This window comes from Eretmochelys imbricata, chromosome 9 (genome assembly GCF_965152235.1).
Source record: "Eretmochelys imbricata isolate rEreImb1 chromosome 9, rEreImb1.hap1, whole genome shotgun sequence".
Classification (NCBI taxonomy): domain Eukaryota; kingdom Metazoa; phylum Chordata; order Testudines; family Cheloniidae; genus Eretmochelys; species Eretmochelys imbricata.
Genome location: NC_135580.1, coordinates 16930042 through 16953976, shown reverse-complemented (window position 1 = coordinate 16953976; position 23935 = coordinate 16930042). Strand labels below are relative to the sequence as shown.

The following is a 23935-nucleotide window of genomic DNA, read 5'->3' as shown; positions in this document are numbered from 1 at the left end:
TGATTACAGAGCAGCATCCTGAACCAGGGCACTGAAACTGACCACCTTCATAATAGACCAAGAAGTGGCAGCAGAATTTTCCTGAAAATAAACACACATGCATGCACACACAAATTCCAGATTCAAGGAATGTTTGACACAGGAAAAGGGCCATGGAGTTAGTTAAAGGCATTCTTATACAAGGTCATTTAATGGTTTCACCATGGAAGACACTTTGTCTAGTAGTGAGAGCACATGATTTAAAACTAGGTCCCAAGGATTCTATTCTGAGTGCTGCCACTGATTTGCTAGGTGAATTTAGGCAGAGAGATGGAGACTTTCCCAGATTTCCCCAACTGCCAAGTGGATTTAACAAGACTTGCCCATGTTGGTAAAATGCTTTGAGCTCCACAGGTGAGAGGTGTGACATTATTGACGTGAACTGTGACTGTATAGATCATTGTTGCAACCAAAGTCCTGTAGTTGCACCAAATCTTGTACGAAGGAGGTCACGTAAGGTGTCTATGGAAAGGTTGTAATTTGCTGGTTATGATTATGCTGTCTGTATGTGTGTATCATTTTTGTATTTGAAGTTATGAATATTGGCTATGTACTTATATCTCAATGTGTTTGACTCTAAGTAGCATCAGTGAAGCATTTGGTTAGCTTTCTGAGAAAGGACTATTCTGAGTAAGTGCCCAATCAAGAAACACTTAACTGACAATGGACTTTGGGAGATGCCAATCCACATTTGAGCTTTCCGGGGAACATTCAAACTAACATGTAAACTATGGCGTCGGCCTTCAAAAAGCTGAATCATTCATGGACATGTGACTTGCCCAGATGGCTACAAACTCCATCTTATTGCTGTGATTTTGCACAGAAGAACAAAGGGGTTTCCACCCACAAGAGAGAGAATACAAAAGGCCCAGGAAACCTCTCCATTTTGTCTTCAGCTGGCTCAAGAGATGGCCTCTCCACCCCAAAGAGATGCCTGAAAGAAACTGGAACAAAGGACTGTGCCAACAGGGGTGTGAGTGATTGCTGGACCCAGGCCATAAGCCACAACGTTGGTCTGAAAAGGAATGGGCCCAGACTAGAAAGGAGTCTAGTCTGTGAAAGAAGCTTATTGGGACATCTCTGAGGCTGAGATTTACCTGTATTCAGTTTCCTACTATATTAGGCTTAGACTTGCATGTTTTGTTTTATTTTGCTTGGTAACTTACTTTATTCTGTCTGTTATTACTTGGAATCACTTAAATCCTACTTTTTATACTTAATAAAATCACTTTTGCTTATTAATTAACCCAGAGTAAGTAATTAATACCTGTGGGGAGCAAACAGCTGTGCATATCTCTCTATGTTATAGAGGGTGGACAATTTGAGTTTACTCTGTATAAAGCTTATACAGAGTAAAACAGATTCATTTGGAGTTTAGGCTCCCAGAAAGACTGAATACTGGGTGCTGGGAAAGTCCCTGTTAACTGAGAAGCCCCTGGGCTAAGTGAATCTTAGTTTCTGTGAACTGCAGGGGGCTGGCCCAACCTCTTGGTCTGTGCTGTAGCGGACTGGTGTGTCCAGCTCAACAAGACAGGAGTGGAGGGAAGCCTTCTCTGGCAGGGAAGTTTGTTCTCAGTGGTATCCCAGCACATCTAGTGACAGTCTTGAGGGAGTTTCTGTGACCAAACCTGTCACAAGATGTTCAATAAAAGTGCAAGGAGGTAGCTATAGGCAGCAAATTGACAGGACTTTTTGTCTTTAAAGGAGTTAAGTATTTGTAAACTTTCCTGAAAAATATTAATGTAATGGGCTAAAGGCTCAGCTTTTAGCTATACTAGAGCATGTTAAATAAGAGTTTGTGCTTAAAGAGAAGTCAAGGTTCCCATATGCACCGAAACAATCCCAAAAGACTTTATTTCTAAATTTCTATAGACACAATCGAAAATACCTTAATATCTTTAACACACCACCATCAGCAAGTGGCTTTAAAAAAATACAAAAGTCAATAGCTTGATCTGGAAACAGGAAGAAATTGGTTAAAGGAAGTTCTTAACTCCATTAAAAAAAAACAACAGAAGCTACACATCAAAGGTAAAATGTAATCAAAGTGAACTAGCTTTAAATCTGACACAGTTCCTTCCTGAAGCCATTCCAGAAGCTTTTGTTAATGTTCAAAACAAGCTACAATCTCCTAGCTTCATTACTAAAAGTCCTTAATCTCTCAGAACATCGAGGATGGGAAGAGGCAGCTTGCTTTTTGTTTTTAATGCTAACCATTCCTCTTCTAAAGTTACTGTAAACTGACCTCTGAGTAGTTATTGTGTTATAATTTGAAATACTGTACAGTCGAGGGTCACCCCGTCCCAAAACCATTGACCAAGATTTAATAATGGTCTGTCACAGTGGTGGTATAATTTACTTGGCAGGTGAGAGCTGGGTGGGTGTTATACCTTGAAAAAAGATTTAATGGTAGGTAAGACAATACAATTTTTTTTTTTAAACAAACCACATAACAGGGATTTTATGTAAACCAGAACAACCAGAACTGGATTCCATCTACCTATAATAACATTAAATATATTAATAATATATATATAATAAAAATGATTTCAATACACACACACACACTAACTTACTAAGTGTACTTAACTATATATAACCCAGTCCCTCAATATATATCTGTATACACAGGTTATTATCGTATAGATTATTATTAGTTCAAGGTTCCCCTTTTCCCAATCTTTCACTAGGTGCTGTCTAATGCCCAAATGAGTCTTTGAACCTCAAGGGCCTCTCAGAACTTCCTGTAGAGATGGACTTGACTCCAGTGGTGTTTGCTTACGGAGGTACACAGCAGACCAGACCCACGGGATCTGAAGGACCTTTGGTTCTCCTGTTCTGGAAGTCTGGGACAATATGAAGCAGTGATAGGAGATGACTGGATCCGATGCTCAAGGAACATGCCATCAAATATGGGCTGACTTGACCAGACAGCTCTAAAACTAAAGGGCCCCTCTCCTGCCCAGTCTCAGCCTCTTCATCCACTCTTGGTTTCTCTCAGTCCCGGTTTCCCTCTGCCCATGCCCTCCCTTCACCCTTTTTCTCTCAGCTACTCCCAGACTGTTTCTCTGTGTCTCTCTCAGGCTTCCCCTGCTTGCCTCTGTCCCTCAACAGTCCCCATTTTCCTCCAACTCACTTCCCCTCCCCCTGAGGGGAGGGGCCACCTCCCACTTTCCCAGAGGGAGGGACTACATCCTTTCCACAGAACAATGACATTGAATTTGCCCTGAACACACCCTAAATTGTATCTCCAGATAGAGTTGAATTTCTTTACCATATTTACATTCTGTTCAAAGAAAGATTCCTGAGGGAAATATCTTCTCACTTGTATACACAGTATTGTTACATGAAAGGGGTTACCAGCTCAATATGAAGTTCTCCTGTGAAAGAACAAATATGGTTATGAGATTAGATAACATTTGAGCTGTACTATGGATATGAAAACATTCAATAAAAGCACTACGTAATGTTAATAATTGTAATGCCATTGTAACCAGGACATTAGGCAGAATTCCCAAATTTGTTTCCTGGTTTTCTAATCAGTCTTAAGTGTGGAAACATAGAATATCAGGGTTGGAAGGGACCTCAGGAGGTCATCTAGTCCAACCCCCTGCTCAAAGCAGGACCAATCCCCAATTAAATCATCCCAGCCAGGGCTTTGTCAAGCCGGACCTTAAAAACTTCTAAGGAAGGAGATTCTACCACCTCCTTAGGTAACGCATTCCAGTGTTTCACCACCCTCCTAGTGAAAAAGTTTTTCCTAATATCCAACCTAAACCTCCGCCACTGCAACTTGAGACCATTACTCCTTGTCCTGTCATCTTCTACCACTGAGAATAGTCTAGAACCATCCTCTCTGGAACCACCTCTCAGGTAGTTGAAAGCAACTATCAAATCCCCCCGTCATTCTTCTCTTCAGCAGACTAAACAATCCCAGTTCCCTCAGCCTCTCCTCATAAGTCATGTGTTCCAGTCCCCTAATCATTTTTGTTGCCCTTCGCTGGACTCTCTCCAATTTTTCCACATCCTTCTTGTAGTGTGGGGCCCAAAACTGGACACAGTACTCCAGATGAGGCCTCACCAATGTCGAATAGAGGGGAACGATCACGTCCCTCTATCTGCTGGCTATGCCCCTGCTTATACATCCCAAAATGCCACTGGCCTTCTTGGCAACAAGGGCACACTGTTGACTCATATCCAGCTTCTTGTCCACTGTCACCCCTAGGTCCTTTTCCGCAGAACTGCTGCCGAGCTATTCGGTCCCTAGTCTGTAGCGGTGCATTGGATTCTTCCGTCCTAAGTGCAGGACCCTGCACTTATCCTTGTTGAACCTCATCAGATTTCTTTTGGCCCAATCCTCCAATTTGTCTAGGTCCCTCTGTATCTTAACCCTACCTGCCACCGTATCTACCACTCCTCCTAGTTTAGTAACATCCACAAATTTGCTGAGAGTGCAATCCACACCATCCTCCAGATCATTTATGAAGATATTGAACAAAACCGGCCCAAGGACCGACCTTTGGGGCACTCCACTTGATACCGGCTGCCAACTAGACATGGAGCCATTGATCACTACCCGCTGAGCCTGACAATCTAGCCAACTTTCTACCCACCTTATAATGCATTCATCCAGCCCATACTTCTTTAACTTGCTGACAAGAATACTGTGGGAGACCGTGTCAAAAGCTTTGCTAAAGTCAAGAAACAATACATCCACTGCTTTCCCTTCATCCACAGAACCAGTAATCTCATCATAGAAGGCGATTAGATTAGTCAGGCATGACCTTCCCTTGGTGAATCCATGCTGACTGTTCCTGATCACTTTCCTCTCATGTAAGTGCTTCAGGATTGATTCCTTGAGGACCTGCTCCATGATTTTTCCGGGGACTGAGGTGAGGCTGACTGGCCTGTAGTTCCCAGGATCCTCCTTCTTCCCTTTCTTAAAGATGGGCACTACATTAGCCTTTTTCCAGTCGTCCGGGACTTCCCCCGATCGCCATGAGTTTTCAAAGATAATGGCCAATGGCTCTGCAATCACAGCCGCCAACTCCTTTAGCACTCTCGGATGCAACGCATCCGGCCCCATGGACTTGTGCACGTCCAGCTTTTCTAAATAGTCCCTAACCACTTCTTTCTCCACAGAGGGCTGGCCGCCTCCTCCCCATGCTGTTCTGCCCAGTGCAGTAGTCTGGGAGCTGACCTTGTTCGTGAAGACAGAGGCAAAAAAAGCATTGAGTACGTTAGCTTTTTCCACATCCTCTGTCGCTAGGTTGCCTCCGTCATTCAGTAAGGGGCCCACACTTTCCTTGGCTTTCTTCTTGTTGCCAACATACCTGAAGAAACCCTTCTTGTTACTCTTAACATCTCTTGCTAGCTGCAGCTCCAGGTGCGATTTGGCCCTCCTGATTTCATTCCTACATGCCCGAGCAATATTTTTATACTCTTCCCTGGTCATTTGTCCAATCTTCCACTTCTTGTAAGCTTCTTTTTTATGTTTAAGATCCGCAAGGATTTCACTGTTAAGCCAAGCTGGTCGCCTGCCATATTTCCTATTCTTTCTACACATCGGGATGGTTTGTCCCTGTAACCTCAATAAGGATTCTTTGAAATACAGCCAGCTCTCCTGGACTCCTTTCCCCCTCATGTTATTCCCCCAGGGGATCCTACCCATCAGTTCCCTGAGGGAGTCGAAGTCTGCTTTCCTGAAGTCCAGGGTCCGTATTCTGCCGCTTACCTTTCTTCCCTGTGTCAGGATCCTGAACTCGACCAACTCATGGTCACTGCCTCCCAGATTCCCATCCACTTTTGCTTTCCCTACTAATTCTTCCCGGTTTGTGAGCAGCAGGTCAAGCAAAGCTCTCCCCCTAGTTGGCTCCTCCAGCACTTGCACCAGGAAATTGTCCTCTACATTTTCCAAAAACTTCCTGGATTGTCTGTGCACCGCTGTAGTGCTCTACCAGCAGATATCAGGATGATTAAAGTTGCCCATGAGAACCAGGGCGTGCGATCTAGTAGCTTCTGCGAGTTGCCAGAAGAAAGCCTCATCCCCCTGGTCCGGTGGTCTATAGCAGACTCCCACCACTGCATCACTCTTGTTGCTCTCACTTCTAAACTTAATCCAGAGATATTCAGGTTTTTCTGCAGTTTCATACCGGAGCTCTGAGCAGTCATACTGCTCCCTTACATACAGTGCTACTCCCCCACCTTTTCTGCCCTGCCTGTCCTTCCTGAACAGTTTATAACCATCCATGACAGTGCTCCAGTCATGTGAGTTACCCCACCAAGTCTCTGTTATTCCAATCACGTCATAATTCCTTGACTTCACCAGGATCTCCAGTTCTCCCTGCTTGTTTCCAAGGCTTTGTGCATTTGTATATTGGCACTTGAGATAACCTGCTGATCGCCCCTCATTCTCAGTATGAGGTAGGAGCCCACCCCTCACAGACGTTCCTGCCTGTGCTTCCTCCCTGTATCCTGCTTGCCCACTTACCTCAGGGCTTTGGTCTCCTTCCCCCAGTGAACCTAGTTTAAAGCCCTCCTCACTAGGTTAGCCAGCCTGCTCGCAAAAATGCTCTTCCCTCTCTTCGTTAGGTGGTGCATGGTGCAAAAGGGTTGACTTGTCAAGTATTTGGAGGCTTTGCTCTGTAATTAAGAACAGACTCAGGGCCCAATCCTGCTCTCTAGTCCATGGGTCTAATTCCCATTGATTACACAAGAACGACAACCGTGACAACATCACTATCATGTAGGTCCAAATATATGAGGTGGGACCCAGTGTTATGCATTCTGGAACTCTTCAGTTAGATTTAGTTACAATTCCTACCCAACACTCTGTAGTAACAGAAGTCCCTGGCAGTGGAGCTAGTATGGTTCCCCTGTGCTGAGGGCAGGGCGGATGTGGATAGTTCAAGAATGGGCTCCGCAGGGCTTTCTGCATGCTGCCGCACAGGAGCTTGGGGTTTGAGCAGGCAGATTAATTGTTAATCACTAAGCAGATCCACTGGCCTTCCCCACTGTATACAGGCACCAGGGGTGGAGGTGCCACAGGGCCTACTCCAGTCCTGAGATTGGCGTAGAGGCTGAAGAACAGCTATGCTGCTGCTCTGTAGCTTTCAGGAGATAAGGAGGAATCCTCACATCTGCCACTTGAGTTAGCTGAGTTATTAGCACTACAGTGCTAATAAACGATGGTCACATAAACACCACCCTATACCGGAAACCTACTGACCGCTATTCCTACCTACATGCCTCCAGCTTTCACCCTGAGCACACCACACGATCCATCGTCTACAGCCAAGCTCTGCGATACAACCGCATTTGCTCCAACCCCTCAGACAGAGACAAACACCTACAAGATCTCTGTCAAGCATTCTTACAACTACAATACCCACCTGCGGAAGTGAAGAAACAGATTGATAGAGCCAGAAGATTACCCAGAAGTCACCTACTACAGGACAGGCCTAACAAAGAAAATAACAGAACGCCACTAGCCGTCACCTTCAGCCCCCAACTAAAACCCCTCCAACGCATTATTAAGGATCTACAACCTATCCTGAAGGATGACCCAACACTCTCACAAATCTTGGGAGACAGGCCAGTCCTTGCCTACAGACAGCCCCCCAGCCTGAAGCGAATACTCACCAGCAACCACATACCACACAACAGAACCACTAAACCAGGAACCTATCCTTGCAACAAAGCCCCTTGCCAACTCTGTCCACATATCTATTCAGGGGACACCATCACAGGGCCTAATAACATCAGCCACACTATCAGAGGCTCGTTCACCTGCACATCCACCAATGTGATATATGCCATCATGTGCCAGCAATGCCCCTCTGCCATGTACATTGGTCAAACTGAACAGTCTCTACGTAAAAGAATAAATGGACACAAATCAGATGTCAAGAATTATAACATTCATAAACCAGTCGGAGAACACTTCAATCTCTCTGGTCACACGATTACAGACATGAAAGTTGCGATATTACAACAAAAAAACTTCAAATCCAGACTCCAGCAAGAGACTGCTGAATTGGAATTCATTTGCAAATTGGATACAACTTAGGCTTGAATAGAGACTGGGAGTGGCTAAGACATTATGCAAGGTAACCTATTTCCCCTTGTTTTTTCCTATCCCCCCCCACCCACCCCCGCCCAGATGTTCTTGTTAAACCCTGGATTTGTGCTGGAAATGGCCCACCTTGATTATCATACACATTGTAAGGAGAGTGGTCACTTTAGATAAGCTATTACCAACAGGAGAGTGGGTTTGTGGGGGGGAGGGGCGGGGGGGGAGAGAGAAAACCCGGATTAGTGCTGGAAATGGCCCAACTTGATTATCATACACATTGTAAGGAGAGTGATCACTTTAGATAAGCTATTACCAGCAGGAGAGTGGGGTGGGGGGAGAGAAAACCTTTTGTAGTGATAAACACCCATTTTTTCATGGTCTGTGTGTATAAAAACATTTTCAGTATTTTCCACAGTATGCATCCGATGAAGTGAGCTGTAGCTCACGAAAGCTTATGCTCAAATACATTGGTTAGTCTCTAAGGTGCCACAAGTACTCCTTTTCTTTTTAGTGGAAAGACAGTTCTCAATGGCCCTTGCCCTGTTGTTAAAGCTGCTTCATGTCCTGAAAGTGTAATTACTGAAGCGCAGTAGGAACCTGATCCAAAGTCCATTGAAGGCAATGAAAAAAGACTAATTTTAAATCCCACAGTGATTGATCAAAGTGGAGGACATCCCCCCCCGGTAAAATATTAGCACCTAGAGCCCAAAATAGGTGCTTTTTAAAATAAGTTGCCATAAATATTTTGGGCTCTAGGTGCTAATATTTTACCGGGGGGGGATGTCCTCCACTTTGATCAATCACTGTGGGATTTAAAATTAGTCTTTTTTCATTGCCTTCAATGGACTTTGGATCAGGTTCCTACTGCGCTTCAGTAATTACACTTTCAGGACATGAAGCAGCTTTAACAACAGGGCAAGGGCCATTGAGAACTGTCTTTCCACTAAAAAGAAAAGGAATACTTGTGGCACCTTAGAGACTAACCAATTTATTTGAGCATAAGCTTTCGTGAGCTACAGCTCACTTCATCGGATGCATACTGTGGAAAATACTGAAAATGTTTTTATACACACAGACCATGAAAAAATGGGTGTTTATCACTACAAAAGGTTTTCTCTCCCCCCACCCCACTCTCCTGCTGGTAATAGCTTATCTAAAGTGATCACTCTCCTTACAATGTGTATGATAATCAAGGTGGGCCATTTATTACCAACAGGAGAAGCAGGGGAGGGGAGAAAACCTGGATTTGTGCTGGAAATGGCCCACCTTGATTATCATACACATTGTAAGGAGAGTGATCACTTTAGATAAGCTATTACCAGCAGGAGAGTGGGGTGCGGGGAGAGAAAACCTTTTGTAGTGATAAACACCCATTTTTTCATGGTCTGTGTGTATAAAAACATCTTCAGTATTTTCCACAGTATGCATCCGATGAAGTGAGCTGTAGCTCACGAAAGCTTATGCTCAAATAAACTGGTTAGTCTCTAAGGTGCCACAAGTACTCCTTTTCTTTTTGCGAAAACAGACTAACACGGCTGTTACTCTGAAACCTGTCTTTCCACTGTTTATGGCATTACAAAACTTTGCACTGAATACATAAGCATTGTTTCTTGCACATTCATCTGCTCTTACTACAGTATTTCTTTCCCATTTCAAGTTGGAATATTTTTGTTCCAAGGGAAACACCTAACCATCTGAAAATCATATAATTCTAACATCTGGATTATAAAATGCTTCCTAAAGTGTAAACAAAGAGATTAGATGAAGGCTAATGGACACAGTTGACCTAGAGCAGACCTCACTTTTCTACAGACATGTTTCTAATAATAAATTCAAGACGTGCAGATGCCTACGTTGAGCAATTACAGGATTGTATTGCTTCATGTCTCATGAAGTGGAGCTGCTGGTCTGGTTCTAAGGAACTAGAGAGCTACCACAGGGCTGTTGTGGCTGTCAGGGATTGGCCAGTCCTAATGATTTTCTGACTACATGCCTTATGCTGGAAATCAGGAAAGAAGCAATGGGATTGGAGTTGCTACACTGGCCTTTATCTTCTGGTGATTTACCTGTCTCTACTTACGTCAGCTTGTTTGCTTGCACTGCGAGAGCCAGGCTCTGGTCCCAGCTTTTTATCTGTAAGCAGTATTTGTAGCTTCAACTTTTTCATTCTATGGATCAATTTATAAAATAAATCTTCTCCTGGACCAGCATCCCCATCCCTCACTGTCTGGGTCTCAACATGTTTCACTGTCAACTGCTGGCAAGTTGCCTGCAGTTTGCAAGCTAAGGATCACGGTAACACAGTAGGAAATAGTATCCACACTCACCTGGAATTATCTTCTCTATCAGCTGAGTGCCTAGAAAAGGAATATAACAGCACACTAAACATTCAAACTCCAACAAAATCATTTCAAACCAAAATATGTACACTCCATATTCCCAATTTTAAAATTCCCAGAGCCTGATCCTATAGGTTGCTGATTTCACTTGGACTTGACTATTCACCGGCCCCATAACTGTCCCCTAGCTCACTGGTTCCCAAACTTTTTACTAAGGCAACCCCCTAACTGCAGTTTGTCTTTTATTGTGACCCAGCCAGGGTGGCCCAAAATCATAGGTCAGTGTTCTTTGCCTACTCTCGCTCCATGCCCTGTCCAGGGAGCATCCACCACGCATAACAACACCCTGTGCCCCAGCACTGCAATCCTAATCCCAGCCCAGCACGGAGGGGAGGCCCCTGTATGTGGGGAAGGGCGGGGAAGAAAGTGAGCTCATCCCAAAGCAGCACTCACTCAAATGTGGCCTGTTTGCCCCTTCATCATCACAGAGGGGCAGTGGTGTAACCTTGTGCTTCAGGTTGTAGTACCTGGAGTGGGGAGCAGGACCCAGACCTCAGGACTGGTGCCACTGCTATGGGATGAGTGCAGGGCAGTCTTATTCTACAACTCAACTCCCCTCCCAGCTCTCACCTCCTCACTGGGCCTCTGACAGGCTGCCTAGAGCCTTCTACAACCCACTGGTGGGTTAGGACCAACCATTTGGGAAACACTGCCCTAGACCATGGGTAGGAGCACTTGGCTCCCATCTCCCACTCAGGGAGCACAAGCACAGTCCCCAGTCACTAACTTCAATCTACCCAATAATTCTTCCAAAAGGTTCCCTTCACAATCTTCTCCTCCCCACCCCAGTAGCTCGGACAATGGCTTAGGGTCTCCCACAAAAGACTGCACCTACAGTGAACACCTGTGCTTATTGCCACTGCTCCAATGGCCCTGGCTGGTCGGCAGAGAGAGGGGTCACCTCTACAGGGGGAGTTAAGCTCTAGAAGAGGCTTCCACGGGAGGTTGTGGAATCGCCATCGCTGGAGTTTTGAAGAGCAGGCTGGAGGAAACCCCTGGCGCACGGTTGGCGGAGGTTTAGCTGATTCTGTGGATGACCTCTCCAGGTCCCGGCCAGTCCTACAGGTCTCAGAAACAGGACAGCCCAACCCTCCCTGTTCCCAAAGAACCCCGTGCCCTATGCTCCGACCTTTGGCGCTCGCTGGGCCCTTCTCTGCTCCGGGGCCCTGTAGACGCGCACAACACTGTGAGAAAGTTGGGGGCCCGTTTTCCCAGCATGGGGCCCTGGACTGAGGAGGGGAGAAACTAAGCAAATTATCTTTCCAGTCTGGACTCCCGCTCGCTGGGGAACGGCGTGTGCTGGGGCCCCATCGCCGCCCGCGGGTGCAGGGGGCGTGCGGGGCCAGCCACCCCCCCGGGGAGCGGCAGAGGGGCCCTGCGGGGCGGCTGCCCCCTGTCCTCTGCGGACACAACCGGCTCTGCGGTCCCGCCCAGTGCCGGCGGCGCCAGGCAGGGCGGCGGTGTGTGAGCTGCTCCGCCCCAGCAGTCCCCTCCCTGTGGGCGGCTACGCCTCTGCCAGGCCCGTCTCGCTTCCCAGGGCGGAGCCCGGCGGGAGCCCGCCAGCCGCAGCTGCCCCTCAGGGAGGCCGGGGGGAGCAACACGGAGCCCCCCGCGTAGCCAGAGCTGCACGGCGCAGCGCCGCCTGGGGAGCTGTGTGAAGCAGCCCCGTCCGGGGCTGGGGGGGCAGGAGCGCAGCAAGCCACTTCCCCCGGGCTGCCAGGCGAGGAGGCAGCGTCTGCAGCTGCAGGTGGGTTTGGCTCCTCCGAGCTCAGCGAGAGGGGCTTCCCCCTCATCGCCAAACCGCCCGCCCCAGCCTTGGCAGCCCGTCTGCCTTCCCTGCCCCAGCCGGTTGCGGGAGAGACCCCCCCACCCCTCGCTCCGACACCTCTCTTCACCCACTGGGGGAGATGCCCCCTCCCCTCCAACTCACCTGCTGTGGCCAGCTATTCCCTCCTCTCTGTGCCCAGACTTCAGGTTATCCACTCTGAGAGGACCCCTATCCCCCCCCCCCAACTCACCCAGCATGAGATGCCCCCTCCCCCCAGGTCCCAGTACACCCACTGTGAGAGATGTCCTTTTCCTCTCTGCCCCCAGAAATTCTACTCTCCAGCTGCAGGAGATGTCCCCCTACCTCTGCCATAGACCTCAACTCACCCTCTGTGGGAGATGCCCCCTACCCTTCTTGCCGCCTAGACTTCAAATACACGTGGCTGTGGCAGATGCCCCCTCTCCCCCTCTGTTCCCAGCCCTCAGCTCACCCACTATGAGGGAGGACCCCTACCCCTCCATGCACCTCTGTCCCAGCCCTCAGCTCACCTGCTATGGGGGATGCCCCCCTACCTACCACTTCCCCTCCAGATCCGACTTTCCCACTGTGGGAGATGTCCCCTCCACCCACCTCAACTCACTCCTTGTTGGAGATGCCCACTGTCTCTTCTCCCTACACACACACTCACCCGCAACTTTCCTCTCTGTGAGCAAAGAGGAAGGAGTGCTCTCTGATCACCCTGGGCTTGGAGAAAGCAGGAGTGTGTCTGTCAGCCCCCAGATGAGAGGATGGGCACAGGAGGGTGCAGCCTGGGGAGGAGAAGCATTGTGGGGTAGCAGGAGGGAAAACAAACAGTGAAACAGTAGCAGGAGGGAAAACAAACCCCCACCCAACACTGGAGGCTTGTGGTGCTTCTGGGAACTGAAAGTTCAAGTTTAAGTCAGATATGAAGCTGACTATCTGTGAGAGCAGGATGCCACCACCCTGGAGTTAGGGAACTTCAGAGCATAAACTCTGACCCCTGACCATTAAAGTAATATGGGATTATCAAGAAACACAGTATGTGGGGTAGCCCAGTGGTATAAAGTCTCACAAAATAATGTTTCCTATTCTCAGATCTGAGCTCCAGATTTTGGTCCAGTTTACTCATATAGCATGATAATAGATATATTGTCCCCTCTGTAACCTGTTTGGGTTTCAGAACTCAGTTATGCTGAAGACAGACAAATCCTCCACATTCCAGTCTGGGCTTCTTTCTTACAATGCTGGTTATTCGCTCTGGAAAAATTTCTCTCCTAGAATTGCAGATCCTTTGCCCCTCTTCATTATCCTCTGGCTGCACTTTCAGACACAGTCCATTTGTTTTGTTGTTTAAGGGGCACCTGGCTTTAAAATCACAGATAGAAAAATTTGTTTACCCATTTTATTTATAATACTCTAGATTATTAAAAGCAATTTTATAAATATTTATTTTTTACCATTTCAGCTTAGACATGAAAATAGACTTGTCATTTCATCTACTGGTTCTAGGCTAGATCAAGGATGTCTGAGTGCCCAACTTGGCAGCAGAAAGTTTACAAAGTTTTAATTTAGTATCATGACTTTTTTGCATTAGGACTTGTAAAATATGTAATCTTCTTTGGTGGCACACACTTCAAGGGACTATTTGTTAATAAATTTAAAATTAAACATTTCTAGTGTCAGATTTTGAAAAAGATTCTTTTTACAAAACCTAAAGTTTGGTTGGTACCGGCTACAACATAGCTTAATTTATGTAGTGTAGAAAGGAACTGTTTCCCCACAACTGGCCTAAAACCTTGCTAAGTCATATTTGATAGCCAGGTTTGATTCACACTATGAATTATAACAGTGCTGTAACCTTGTCACCTTAGTTCTATTTGTAGTGTAGATGGGGCCTCAGAGCGTTAAGGTAAGATGACAAGCCAAGCTCCTTGCCTTTGGGCTAAATTGAGAGAGGCCCAGACGCATACAGAGACAAGGAAACTCACTATTGTTTCTAACTTCCCTCCAATCTTTTTCTTTTGATGCTGATTCCTACCCCCACTCCTCCAAATGTGGCTGCATCTTTGCTAGTAAACTAAGATCTAATTCATCACCAGTACAGCTCCACCAGTGATAGCGTTGGTGGAAGGTGTAGCCATGTGTAAAAACGCCTCAAGTCCTGTTGACTCTACAGTTTCTGCTATTGCAGAATTACAGCTACAAAGCTTGCTTGTGTAGAGGCAGCCCTGAAGTCTCTGTCTCTACAGTATAGATGCAATACAAACTTTGTTTTGTACTTGTGCATCTATGCTGGACCACACTTTATAGATAGAGGGTAATTCCATCATCTGTGATTTCTAAGAGAAGGAATGTCAGAGCAGAATATGCAATGGAACTCCTGGGTTTTCCTCCCAGTTTTAATGTTGATTTTCTTCTGTGGCCAGTCACTTACCTATGGGTTGGTTAGTTCACCCATTGTTTCTTCCCTAAACACTTCTCTCTGACCCATTGCTCTCACCACAAGACCAAGAAAAAGAAAAGATGAAGTCTTCCTACTCAGTGCAACCCACTTCCCTTGTGTCTAATATATCTTAACTGCCACCAAAACAAAGTTGTTTTTTATAATACAGTCAGGTTTGTTTTAAAGTGTTTGGAAAACAAAATGTTATGACTTCATGAATTGAGTTTCACCTACAGTGAACCTTTTAGGCCTTTTGAAAATAGTGGTTTATAATAGAAATGCTTACACAACTTAACCACTAGCTGGATAGTTGAAAATGACAGCAACAACATTTGGGGCAGGGGCTATCGGCAAAAGTTCTCTCTCTTTGAATAAAGGACTCTGGTATTATTGTTCAGGAGTTAATACTACTAACCCCTTTGATGCTGATTGTTCAGCAGGTGGGAGAATTGACATATACAGAATAGTATAAATTATTTTTCATCCATTCATAAGTGCTTTAATTTATATTGTATAATGTTTGCTGCTCTTTCCCTACACACACACACCCAAAATTGCTCCTGCCCAACTTGTGCACATGCAACAGCCAGTACACAATTATAGAGTGAACTCTTGCATGATGTGCACTTTTGAAAATGTGAGCCATGTTGAACAGAGTAAATTGAGTTAAAGCCAAAAGCAAAAGGAGTTGTACAGTGAAAGATGCTATGAGATGAGATTAGAAAAGAGGTGGAAAAGTTCATGAGGTGGAATTATAGATCTATTTCAGATACCAAAAATCTCTTGCAACAAGAGCGGCCAAACAGGAAGAAACTGGTACTCAAAGACCAGGGGAAATAGGAAGGGGAATTCAAAAGACAGACTGGGGCAGAACCAAAATTCTAGAATCAAGAGCAATATGTTGCACCTGTGGTTCAAAACTGCTGAGCACCTGAAGTTCCCAGTGACTTCAGTGAGATTTATGGGTAATAAATAGGGCTGTCAATTAATCGCAGTTAACGCAAGTGATTAACGCAAAACAAATTAAGTAGATTAAAAAATAATTGTGGTTAATTGCAATTAATTATAATGATAGTTATAATGTTAACAATAATAGAATACCAATTTAAATTTATGATAAATATTTTTTGATATTTTTCTACATTTTCAAATATATTGATTTCAATTACAACACAGAATACAAAGTACAGTATTCACTTTATAGTATTTTTTATTACAAATATTTGTGCTGTACAAACCAAAAGAAATAGTATTTTTCAGTACACCTCATACAAGTACAGTAGTGCAGTCTCTTTATCATGAAAGTTCAACTTACAATGTAGAATTTTTTTTCTCATAAATGCACTCAAAAACAAAACAATGTAGAACTTTAGAGCCTACAAGTCCACTCAGTCCTACTTCTAATTGCTAAGACAAATAAGTTTGTTTACATTTATGGGAGATAATGCTGCCCGCTTCTTATTTACAACGTCTCTTGAAAGTGAGAATAGATGTTCGCAAGGCACTGTTGTAGCCAGTGGTGCAAGGTATTTATGTGCCAGATATGCTAAACCAGGGGTGGCCAACCTGAGCCTGAGAAGGAGCCAGAATTTACCAATGTACATTGCCAAAGAGCCACAGTAATATGTAAGCAGCCTCCCATCAGCTCCTCTCCCTCCCTCTCTGGCTCCCAGTGCCTCCCACCCACCAGCAGCTCCACCGATCAGCACCTCCCCCTCTCTCCCTCCCTCCCGATCAGCTGTTTCCTGGAGTGCAGGAGGCTGGGGAGGAGGGGGAGGAGCGAGGGCATGGCAGGCTCAGGGGAGGGGGCGGAGTGGGGGAAGGGCCTGTGGCAGAGCCAGGGGTTGAGCAGTGAGCATCCCCCGGCACACTGGAAAGTTGGAGCCTTTAGCTCCAGCCCCGGAGTCAGTGCTTATACAAGGAGCTGCATATTAACTTCTGAAGAGCCACACATTGGCCATCCCTGTGCTAAACATTCACATGCCTCATCATGCTTCGACTTGTATATTGCGAATATTTGTAATAAAACATAATCTAAAGTGAGCACTGTACACTTTGTATTCTGTGTTTTAATTTAAAGCAATACATTTGACTGTAGAAAAATATTTATAATACATTTAAATTGGTATTCTATTGTTTAACAGTGCAATTAAAACTGTAATTAGTTGTGATTTTTTAAAAATCTTGTGATTAATTGCAATTATTTTTTTAAATCATTTGACAGCCCTAGTAATAAACATTTCTGAAAATCAGGACAGTTATACTTAGGTGCCAAAGCATGGCTTTAGAGCATAACTTTAAGCACTCATCATTGAAAATTTTGATATGAAGGCTAAATTTTTCAATAGAGCCAGCCCTTCTCCTAATTTTGTGTGTGCAATTCTGAAAACACTATCACTTGTATGCACCAATGACTAAATTTGCACACAACATTTAAGGTGCAAGTGATTGTGCAAACAAAATTAGGAGCCATTTGTTAGGCGTGGATCTTTATTTGCCTCCTTATTTAGCAGCTTTTCCGTTCACCTTTAAAGTATTTTCATTGCTGTTTGATTAAAGGTGGAAAGATCTGTCCAAGTGTAACCAGGTTAAATGTGTCCCAAACTTGACAATATGCTTTCAAATGTACAATTATTTAAAAAATATAGTATTATTTAAAAATATATTTAAAACTGTGTGTATAGTTTTCAGAGTAACAGCCGTGTTAGTCTGTATTCGCAAAAAGAAAAGGAGTACTTGTGGCACCTTAGAGACTAACCAATTTATTTGAGCATGAGCTTTCGTGAGCTACAGCTCACTTCATCGGATGCATACCGTGGAAACTGCAGAAGACATTATATACACACACAGACCATGAAACAATACCTCCTCCCACCCCACTGTCTTGCTGGTAATAGCTTATCTAAAGTGATCATCAAGTTGGGCCATTTCCAGCACAAATCCAGGTTTTCTCACCCTCCGCCCCCCCCCCCCCCCCACACAAACTCACTCTCCTGCTGGTAATAGCCCATCCAAAGTGACCACTCTCTTCACAATGTGTATGATAATCAAGGTGGGCCATTTCCTGCATAAATCCAGGTTCTCTCACTCCCTCACCCCCCTCCAAAAACCACACAGAGAACCTGGATTTATGCAAGAAATGGCCCACCTTGATTATCATACACATTGTGAAGAGAGTGGTCACTTTGGATGGGCTATTACCAGCAGGAGAGTGAGTTTGTGTGGGGGGGGGGGGGGGCGGAGGGTGAGAAAACCTGGATTTGTGCTGGAAATGGCCCAACTTGATGATCACTTTCGATAAGCTATTACCAGCAAGACAGTGGGGTGGGAGGAGGTATTGTTTCATGGTCTGTGTGTGTATATAATGTCTTCTGCAGTTTCCACGGTATGCATCTGATGAAGTGAGCTGTAGCTCACGAAAGCTCATGCTCAAATAAATTGGTTAGTCTCTAAGGTGCCACAGGTACTCCTTTTCTTTGTGTGTATAGTATATAGAAAGCCTTAGGGCCACCTTCTAACCTGAGGTATATATCTGCTAGCTATCATTAAAGTGGGAGACAGTAAAATTTAAGCTCCAGATAACCCTGTCTTCTCTTCCCATTGAGAGTAGTACTTAAATTACACCTAGTTCACAAATATTCTCTATTTATGCAAAATGGTAACAAAATATGGATGGAGATTTAAATACAAATAAATCAGTTATAAAAGAGAATGAAAGAATAATTCTTTCTTTATTTACCTTAATGGTCAGGGCTTGAGTTCTGGGCTTTCCCCCTGCAACAGTTGATCACACCACCTTAACACAGAGTGTATGCTGGCAGCTCTCTTTCACCTGAGGCAGGTGAAAAGACTGACTGACAGATCAGTGTTGTAAGAGGAACACAAAACCCTGCCTAAAGTCTTGGCAGGTAAAAAGCTTTTCAGCTCCCCTGGAAAAAAAATTGTTGTTGGACAATAAATTTTTTTAACTTGTTAAAAATAGAATGCTGAAAGCAGAAGTTGGTCTGTAGAAGCTGAAAAAAATTGAGAACTGAAGCAGAAGCCCTTGAGGGGGGAATTGGGATAAGGAAGAAGAAAGGCAAAGTGTAGGGAAGAGGAATGAAAATGTTTAATGAAAATGCCTAGATCTGATATATGAAGTTATATTAAGATGATTATAAGTGTTATATTCATAGTATAATAGAGACAGCAAAGATTTTTTTATTTCTGGAAAAATGCAAACTGATCATTCTTACTGAATGAAAAGACAACTTATGTTCTCTCTCTCATAGGGCAGCTATGGACCATGCTTTCAAGAAACAGGAGGCTCTTTAATAATGATGGTAAAGTATTTAAAAAGCCTATTGCAGTTTAGTAATTCAGGATTAAGTTATAAAACTGCATATCACAGTAACTGAAAACATGACAAATTAATGGGATCCTACATAGAATGGAGAATGGGATTGGATTAGTTACAATAGGGAGAATATAAAACAAAACAATCTTGGGAAAGTGGTATTTGATTATTGTGGAAAAGCTGAGAAAGATATGTTTAAAGATGAGTTTAACTATGGAAGTGGTAATATACAAGTTCTCTAAGGAAATAGAACCACTGTTATTAAAGGCCAAATCCTAATTACCTTACTCAAGTGAGTATTATTGAAGCCAATTCAACTAAAGGGCCCAATTCAAAATTAATTGAAATCAGTGGGAGTTTAATTGGAACCTCACTTGGTGAATATGGCAAACAGGATTCGGCATATGCCCACCATCGCTGCCTCAGTTTTTTAACACAGTAAGATGCCCACTTTCAAAATAGCCACAGCCTCCCATTGTTCTCCACAGGAGTGAAACCAAGCTTCCCTCAGAGTGATGGTGGACTCTGACACCCTTGAAGACAGTTGGTGGCTTTAGTCTCTTAGCAAACAAAAGGAGGAGATGGCTGCCATTTTGAAAGAGGGCAGTTCTTTGTAGAATTCTCTATAGTGGAATATTACATTATCTCTCATAAATGTAAACAAACTTATTTGTCTTAGCAATTAGCTGAACTAGAAGTAGGACTGAGTGGACTTGTAGGCTCTAAAGTTTTACATTGTTTTGTTTTTGAGTGCATTTCTGAAGAAGAAACTTATGAAGAATAATGGCAAAAAAGTTACCATTCTCCCCAAAATTCTTCAAATGTAGCTGATGCACAAAATTTGAGTTTTAATTATTTGAAATGTCTTACTCTGTTCTGAAACCATTAGACACAAAAAGTCTTGACACCCAATGCTAATATTTTATGGACCCACTTTTGATTATTTAATGGATTTAGTTGTAAATTCTCAGAAAATTAATTCTATATTCAAAGTACTGTAATTTAGGGAAGGATTCTCTTCTCTTGCTCTATTCTTCGTATGTAACAAAGTAGTAGAACACTGGCTGAAAGTGAAAAACTTAACTCCACCTTAACTACAACTGGTACTTCCATACTACACATGCCTCTGTGCACAAGGGCCTAAGAGTGCTCTAGACTTGGGCTGCTGCAATCTGCAAGGCTTCCTCAGCAGATCAGGAGGAGCTACTCCTGGGGAAACTGTGGCTTAAAGTACCCCACACCCAATTTTCTGCAAGAGGCAGGCAGAGGAGAAAGAAAACAAGCAGACATCACCCACAGGGTTGTAGTGGCTTCTTTGTAGAAGATTGGATGAGGAGAGAAAGCCAGTTTAAAAAAAAATGAAAGTGATAGTTATTAGTTTTGTGGGATTAGGAAACAGATTTAAAAAATTATATTAGGTGGCAATCTAATTCATTTACTCTTATTCACTTCTTTAAACACACAGATAAGAACAGTTGATCTTACCACATCCTGGTTCTCTAGGAAAAATGGAGGAAAGCAAAATGACTTCTTCCAGAGGACAGCATAAGCATGAGGATGTTACCATGCCGATGCAGGTGAAGCAGCCATCCCAGGCTCACTTTGTATAGAAATGAACGTATGCAAACAAGTTATAAAAATAAACCCATAAAAATCTGAATGGAAAACAAAAAGTGAAATCACTCAGTAAAAAATAAAATCTAAATCTAAATTATTTAAGATGACAGATCTTTTAATTTACAAAACTAAGAACATTATAGAAGATAAAGGAACTTGCTGTCAATAAAATGGTGTTTCATATAAGCTTTATACACAATCAAAGACTTGTGAAAATTTAAGTAGGAGTTTTATAACTGCTCGACTGACAACAAAGTTATGATTGTATGCAGTGTTGTTATAGCCATGTCAGTCCCAGGAAATTAGAGAGACAAAGTGGGTCAGGTAATATCTTTTTTTGGATGAGTTTCTATTGGTGAGAGAGACAAGCTTTTGAGATTACACAGAGCTCTTCTTCAGGTATGGGAAATGTACTCAAGAGTGGCACAACTAAATACAAAGTGGAACAGATTGTTTCGCACAAGTGGATAACACATTTCAAGGGACCATTGAAAGTGAAGTGGCTCGTTAACATCCCTTCCAGTGGGGAAGTTATGATTGGCAGGAGAGTTACAACAGTAATCAGTTAATATACTTTAAGACTGTCATTAATTCTCTTTTCAGGTATGAACCATTGTGTCCTGTAAGATTTATTTTGCTGGCTCTTATCCTTGAAGAATGGCTGCCATGTCTTGTGAAAATTGTTCCTTTCAATACTACAGCCAACTCAATCAACCTCTTGAAGCTAGCTGTATGCTGCTCCTGATTATGCTTGGAAAAGTGTCCCTCAATCTCTTCATGTTGGGAGTTAGAAGACGGGATGTAAAACAAAGTTTTATGGGATATTTCTGTATTTCACTGGCAGTCCTTGACTTCACACTTCTGGTGAATATAGCTTTCATCTCGTATTTTGAGGACTTTGCACTTTGGGGTATGAGATTTACCAAGTACCACATTTGTCTATTCACTCAGATAATTTCCTTTACGTATGGTGTCTTGCATTACCCAGTTTGTCTTGTGTCTGTTCTAGATTATTACATGACTATAGCTCAAACCCCTAAACCTGCTAGCATAGGTCAAAGGCTATTTTATATACTTGCTGTGGTTTTTATATGGATTTCAGTCCTCTTTTATATTCTGAAAGTTCCAGCTGTCTCTGCAGAATTAGAAATACAGAACCACTTTTTTACATGCCCTTTCTATATCAGTGTTCAGAGCTACTGGCTATCATTAGCCATCGTGTTTGTCATATGTGTGGCTTTTGTGATTTGTTGGTCAGAAGTTATAACTATGGTGCGGTCTGTCAGGATTATTTCCTTTACAAGTGAGACTGTTTTAATCTTTTCATATGCATCTGACTGCAATTGTACAGTCTGTAAAAAGCAGCTTTTGACAAGACTCCTCATCTGCTTTCTTGGTACTTGGGCACCTTTTGTTTTCCTTCAGATGATCATCTTGTTGCTCGGTGCTCAGATTCCAGCCTACATGGAGATGAATGTCCCCTGGCTATACTTCATAAACAGCTTTCTAATCGCAACAGCATTCTGGTTTAGGTGTCATGACATTCGATTGACAGAGGGGACGTGGTCTGCAGATCCATTTGTCAGCTGGAAATTCTGCTTCATCCCATTTAACAATCAAAATACAGAGCAAGCTGAAAAGTCAGGCACAGTAATCATCTGTTAATGAACTGCTGTGTGAAAAGAATGTAAGTAAGTGCTGTGCATCCGAGGTGTCGGACAGTGCTATTTTGGGTCCTCTGTGAACACGTGTAAATGGATTATATAAGGAAATTCCTCAAACTATAATCTGAAGAAAAATTCACAAAATGCTCCAATATATAATGGAATATTGCACTACAATGTGGAATACTGCACTGTTTTCCAAGCTAGACTTCAAACAAAAATGGGTGCTTAATGCACAAAATATTTTAATGGAATTGTGTTATATTTTCAAATATAGTTGAAAAATCTGGGTAAATAAAAATGTCCAATATTCTGCAAAAAACTGCTTGATTTTAACATTAAATGCTAATAAACAAAGTTGAGATTGTTTAAAATAAAGCAGGTCTGATGCATGAACTTCCATATTAAAAAAAAAAGAGAGAGAGAGAGAGAGAGAGGAATAAAATCTTTAGCTAAACTTGAGACTTCTACAGCTGTGGATAGGGTGACCAGATAGCAACTGTGAAAAAATGGGACGGGGGTGGGGGGTAAATAGGCACCTATATAAGAAAAAGTCCCAAAAAATGGGACTGTCCCTATAAAAATGGGACATCTGGTCACCCTAACTATGGACTAGTATTATTTATTGTCAAACGTTTTAGCTTTAACTACCTCCTTTATAACTGATCAGTTCTAAAAAAGTTTAACTATTTCCTATTTAAAATGGAAGTTTCCCTCTTTGCTTAAGGAAAGAGAAACTGTCTAAAAGGAATGGATGTAACTTTTACTACCTTCTCCCCTCAAAAAGTAAATATCATGTAAACTATGTTTAAAACTGTCCACAAAAAAAGGAAAGGTGGGTGAGGTAATATCTTTTACTGGACCAGCTTCTGTTGGTGAGAGACAAGCTTTTGACCCACACAGACCTGAAGAAGAGTGTCTCAAATCTTGTCTCTCTCACCGACAGAAGATGGTCCAATAAAGTATATTACCTCGCTCACCTTGTCTCTCTAATATCTGGGACTGACACGGCTACAACTACACTGCATACACAAAAAAAAGAAAGACCAATAAGATGCACAATTACCAGGGTGACATTAAGTGTGACAGTTTAAACTTTTTGTAAGCACTAAATGTAACTTAGACATTCATAACATACAATTTGTACTGTAGAAGCAAGTGTTATTTATTTGTTACTTCATTGCGGTCTTTACATTCTATATTTAGCGTTACACTAACTTTACCAGTAACATCAGAATGCAGTGGCTTTCCTTAGTGTACAAATAAATGTAAAATTTTACTTTAATGTCAAAGGTTATCTTGTTTTCCATACAGTTATTTGGTACAAATAAATTAAACTGCTGATAGTATCAAAAATGTGAAAGAATGACTTATCAAAATGTACAGGGTAGGTGTGAAAGATTTGCAGCTGTATGTAAATCTGTAGAAAGAATCAGTGGATAAAATATGAGCTTTAGCAGAAAAAATATTTTTCTGCATATTGTGTTGCTTCAGAAATTAGGTGCCAGTGAGAAAAGATAAAATGGAATATCTTCACAGAACATTAATAAACACAAAATAGTGGTCATTGGATA

General features: G+C 43.0%; 1 protein-coding gene and 1 long non-coding RNA gene across 6 annotated transcripts; one reads left to right on the top strand and one right to left on the bottom strand.

The window, feature by feature from the left end:
- Positions 1-1874: 1874 nt before the first annotated feature.
- Positions 1875-12057, bottom strand: LOC144270253 (uncharacterized). Of its 3 annotated transcripts, none has more exons than XR_013347126.1 (3): positions 11642-12057; positions 10441-10470; positions 1875-3419 (listed from the first exon to the last, which is right to left on the bottom strand). It is a non-coding gene; the product is annotated as an uncharacterized LOC144270253 (long non-coding RNA). The 3 variants fall into 3 exon arrangements; XR_013347124.1 differs by lacking the exon at positions 11642-12057 and adding an exon at positions 11348-11622; XR_013347127.1 differs by lacking the exon at positions 11642-12057 and adding an exon at positions 11357-11622.
- GPR160 (G protein-coupled receptor 160) lies at positions 12053-23640 on the top strand. 3 transcript variants are annotated; one of them, XM_077826604.1, is made up of 4 exons: positions 12053-12259; positions 19021-19066; positions 20546-20657; positions 21301-23640. In XM_077826604.1, exon 4 carries the CDS (start codon positions 21355-21357, stop codon positions 22360-22362), a length of 1008 nt encoding a protein of 335 aa, XP_077682730.1. In that variant the 5' UTR covers positions 12053-12259; positions 19021-19066; positions 20546-20657; positions 21301-21354; the 3' UTR covers positions 22363-23640. The 3 variants fall into 3 exon arrangements, with proteins under 3 accessions (XP_077682730.1, XP_077682728.1, XP_077682729.1); XM_077826602.1 differs by having other exon boundaries at positions 19016-19066; XM_077826603.1 differs by lacking the exon at positions 20546-20657 and having other exon boundaries at positions 19016-19066.
- Positions 23641-23935: the final 295 nt, after the last annotated feature.